Below are 4,588 nucleotides of genomic sequence, written 5' to 3' on the forward strand. Positions count from 1 at the left end.
GGTTTGATTTTTTTAAAAAATTATTATTACTAATAGTTTTTGGCCTCCTCTTTAGCGAACAGAGGCTGCTTCTGGTTGTGTCTGCACTCACAATTCAGAGGTTGTGGTTGCTGCCGGAGAGGGGGGTGTCCGTGGCCAAATGGATAGGAGATTGCATTAATTATGATTTCGATTGATATGTTCAGATCTCCTCCCAAACGCTGCAAGCGGCTCTTCCTTTTTTATTTCCCCCCCTCTTCCTTCCCCCCCCACCCCATTTTTTCCCTCTGCCCCCCTCCCCTCTCCCCTGTTATAGAGCCGGAGAGGAGATGAAAAGGCTTGTAGTTTTAAATTCAATGTGACAGCTCTGGAAAGAGCGGATGATGAATCTCCTATTATTGGATCAGTCTATTTGCCGCTCAATGTCTCTCTGTAATTGGAGCAACATCACTTTAAAGGTTCAGAGAGTAGAGCATTTCTGGTGAAAAATCCCCACAACACGCTGGTGAATGTTTTAAAGGGAAATCTATTAGTGATTTGGCGAGGGGAGGGGACAAGGGGGAAGAGGGTGGGTTGGAGGGGTGGGGGGGAGGCTGTGTGTGTGTAACTCCGACTGTTTAGTATTTAACCGGGTATCAGCAGATCCGCGCGTTTCCCCCCGCCGCACCCCCCTGCCCGCCCGGCCCCCGCCGCCCTCCTCGGGCTGGAGTTCGTATCAAAGCCCCCCTCGTTGTGTTGTGACAGCTCTGATATTGTTTATTGAGGCTGGATGTCAGGTATAATTAGCAATCGATATGGAAAACGTTTGCTCCCCACACTGGCACGTCTCTGACGTCAGGACCGATTAACGTTTCTTATTGGTCCCAAATTCCCCCAGCCTGAGCTAATTATTGGGAGCCTGATGTTGATAAAGTTAAAGCGCCCGGCGCCCTGCAGCATGAGCCCCTCGCCGCGCCGCCTCCTCCGCCAGCAGCACCCCCGGCCCCAGCCGCCCCGCCGCCAGCGCCCCCAGCCCCGCCGGCACCCCCCGCCCTAGAGCCGCCCCCATGATGGACAGCCGCATCCTGGAGCATCCTCATGCCCAGTTCGGGGGGATGGTGGGCTTCCCTTACCCGCTCGGGCACCACCACGTCTACGAGCTGGCCGGGCATCAGCTGCAGTCGGCGGCCGCCTCCGTCCCCTTCTCCATCGATGGATTACTGAGCGGCTCCTGCGCCGCCTCCGTGGTCAACCCGGCGCCGCTCATCCCCTCCGGCTGTGGGGTGAGCGGGGACAGCCAGCCCTTCAAGCTCGCAGGTAGGAGCGGCCCCGTGTCGCGTGTTCCCCCCCCGCCATCCCACGACCCGACCGTCGCTCCCCGCCCGGAGCGTGTCAGCGCGGAGGAGGAAAAGCACCGCACGCCCCGTATCCCCCCTCTCCCCGTCTACGGATATTGGGGTGTCTGGTGGGGGGGAGGGAGGCTCTGCTGACCCCCGAGGGGGCGGACGGGACGGGGCGTGGGACCTCGGGCCGAGCGCCGGGAGCATCCCCCGTTCCCACCGGCGCTGGGCCACGCGTGTGCCCTGAACAATAGCGGGCCCGGCCCGGTGCCTCCCCCCAAAGTTCATCGAGTGGGAGCTCAGATCACACCCTTAAAAAATACTAATAAAAATAATAATGGGAATCACTGGCGTTTGGGGAATGAAGAGCGATAATTATTATTTTTTTTTAAACGATTTAACCGAAGGGAAGCGCTCTCCTTCCTTCTCTCCCCGCCGGCCTGTGGCACCGCTATTGTTCAGCTATTAAAACATTCCGTCGACCCAACATCCTTCTGATTAATCTTGAGGCTGCCCCACTCTGCACCTCACCTAAATACAAATTATTATTATTATTTTTCGTAATTTCCACACCTGGCAGAAAACGTTAAGGGAGGTGCAGCCAGGGCTGAAAATCCCCAACCTGGAGTTGTGCATACTCGAAGAGGCTGCGAACACCCCAGCCCAATACCCACCCGTGCTCAGGGGTCTGCGGGAGGCCCAGGGGCCGCCCTGCCCTCGGGGTCCCTCATGGGACCGGGCCGTGAGCTGTGACCCACGCAGGTGCTCCTGGGGGGGCTGGGGAAGGGAAGGAAAGGGGGTTTTAAATTTTTTTTTTTTAATGAAACCTTCGGTGGTTGGTGCAAATATTGGAACTTCTCTCTCTCTCTCTGCCAGCTGAGTGCCTGTGGAGAGCTTCCTTCAGGAATAAATGTTCTGTAAAGTACATTTTCGGAGGAGGCGAGGGCAGATCGGGTTCCTCCCCATTTTTAGCGCAGGTGTGTGTTTAATCCCGCTCTTTTACCACCGCTACCGAGCACAAAAGTTAAAAGGCTCCTGTGAATGGCAGGGAGGGGGGGAGAAGGCCTGTCTCCCGGGGACCTGAGGGTATTTCTGCCTTTTCAGACTCGGGTGACCCGGACAAAGAAAGTCCTGGCTGTAAAAGAAGACGAACTCGCACCAATTTTACTGGCTGGCAGCTCGAGGAGCTGGAAAAGGCGTTTAATGAGAGTCATTACCCGGACGTGTTTATGCGAGAAGCTCTGGCTCTCAGGCTGGACTTGGTGGAGTCCAGAGTGCAGGTAAAAAACGTGCTCCCCCTTCCCTTTCCCCCCACCCTCTCCCTGGGCCGAGCGGTCCCTGGGGAGGCCTCTTGGACCCGCATCCCTGCTCCGGGACGGGCCCTGTGCGCTTGGGCCCGCAGCCCCGCACCTCCCGGCCCTTTTGTTCCCTGCCTTGCACTGCTGCTTGATGGTTTATTTTGTCATGATAATTATTATAATTTTTTTTTTAATCTTGAAAAACGGGCAGCCTGGCTTCTCTAAACATTTTTTTTTTAAGCATGATTTTTCCACTGTAAACATTTTTCTTAAATGAGTCAAGGGCGAGAAAATTAACATGCAAATATGAGGCGTAATCACGGGCCAGGGTATGCTGGAGAACGCCAATAAAGCTCGTAGGTGCGTCGAGAGCGCGTGGAACTTGTAAAACTTAATTTTAACGAGCTTCTCAGGCCCTTGGAGGTGCGGGACGGGGAGGGGAAGCACCGATCTGCTTCAACTGATCTTCGAAAAAATAAATGGGAATCGGATGGGGAAAGGGGTTGCGGGATGGCTGTTGGATCTCCAGATGCTGGTTTTATGCCGCGGTGGCTGCGAGTGGGAGGCGAGGCCGAGCTGCGGCCCCGCATCCTGCCGGGACCCGCCGCCGTGCGCGGGTGGGCGGCTTCGCGTGGGCCGCGTGTGCAGGGAATGCGTCTTTAAACCCATCCCGGGCGTCGGTGACGGTCCCCCCGGGATGAGCCAGCGCCGTTGGCCGCGGTTCCTCCGTAGGCTTTGCCTCACAGTCTCTTTCCCAGCCGCTTTCCCTCCCGCGCCGGCTCCCAGAGCCGCCTCTCGCCCTGCCCGGGGTCGCGGCAGCCCTCGGGGCCAGGCCGGGGGAAGGATCCGGGAATGGACGCTGGTATCCCCACGGTGCTTCCGAGCTGGCGTCGTGGTCCGATCGGGAATCGGTGCTGCCAGCAGCCCTGAAGGGCCGCGGGTGCGAGGAGGGACACGTGTGCCCGAGGGCTGTGGGGACACCGGGGACCCGCCAAAGCAGGCAGGAGCAGGGACGGAGCAGAGAAGATATAAATTTTTTTTCTCTCCTATGATCTCTCTATAACAAACCCAACCAACCCGCACTTTGGGCTGATCCAACCCCTCTGCTCCGTCTCCCGGGAAGGGTAGTAGGTCCTCACTCCGCACGTCTGGGCGAGGCGTCGTCCGTCGTGTCCCCCCCCCACTCCCTCACCTCCGGCTGCTTATTGTGCTGTGTTTATCGCATTTTGCGTGCTGCTGCGGGGGGATCGGGCCCCGATCGGTACTTCTGCACCCCTCGATCACGGCAAAGAGCCGGGGGAGGCTGTGTAATCCCTTCCCCTCCCCTCGGCGCCGGTGCGGGCTGGGTGCAGCGTGTGTGTGCGTGAGTGTGCACCCCCTCCCCTTTTTTTTTTTCCCCACCCTGTTAATAAAGAAGTGTGTATATCTTCCTGTCCCCTCCCTTGCTCTCTGTCTCGCAGAGGCCCAGTCCTGTGGATGGGGACTGCCGGCACCTCGAAGGGGTGGACGGCGGAGGCCTGAGCTGCGCTTCTCCCCTCCGCCCCCCCCTCCCACCGCCCTGGCCACCGCGGGGGGCCGGTGAGCTGGGTGTTAATTGCTTCTCGTTGTTCGGTGTGTAGGTCTGGTTCCAAAACCGCCGGGCCAAATGGAGAAAGAAAGAGAACACGAAGAAGGGCCCGGGGCGGCCGGCTCACAACTCCCACCCCACGACGTGCAGCGGGGAGCCCATGGACCCCGAGGAGATCGCCCGCAAGGAGCTGGAGAAGATGGAGAAGAAGAAGCGCAAGCACGAGAAGAAGCTGCTCAAAAGCCAAAGCCGTCACCCGCACTCGCCCAGCGCCCTCTCCCTCCACAGCACGCCCAGCTCCGACAGCGACAGCGGCGGCGGGGGGGGCCTCTCGCCCGCCCCGCCTGAGGCCAAACCCCGCGGGCAGCACCCGCCGCCCCACCCGCCGCCTCCCGCCGCCGCCGCCCCTTCCGAGCCGCCCCCCG

At 59.1% G+C, this 4,588-nt stretch overlaps 1 protein-coding gene across 1 annotated transcript in view; it reads left to right on the top strand.

The window, feature by feature from the left end:
- Positions 1-1,004: 1,004 nt before the first annotated feature.
- UNCX (UNC homeobox) overlaps positions 1,005-4,588 on the top strand; it is a 4,794-nt gene continuing 1,210 nt past the window's right edge. Inside the window, exons 1-3 of the mRNA XM_032704092.1 lie at positions 1,005-1,275; positions 2,403-2,578; positions 4,216-4,588. The exon at positions 4,216-4,588 is cut by the window's right edge and continues 1,210 nt beyond it. Coding sequence (XP_032559983.1) covers positions 1,026-1,275; positions 2,403-2,578; positions 4,216-4,588 — 799 coding nt within the window. The 5' untranslated portion in view covers positions 1,005-1,025. The remainder of the gene's footprint in view (positions 1,276-2,402; positions 2,579-4,215) is intronic.

Source organism: Chiroxiphia lanceolata, chromosome 16 (assembly GCF_009829145.1).
Source record: "Chiroxiphia lanceolata isolate bChiLan1 chromosome 16, bChiLan1.pri, whole genome shotgun sequence".
NCBI classification, from domain to species: Eukaryota; Metazoa; Chordata; class Aves; order Passeriformes; family Pipridae; genus Chiroxiphia; species Chiroxiphia lanceolata.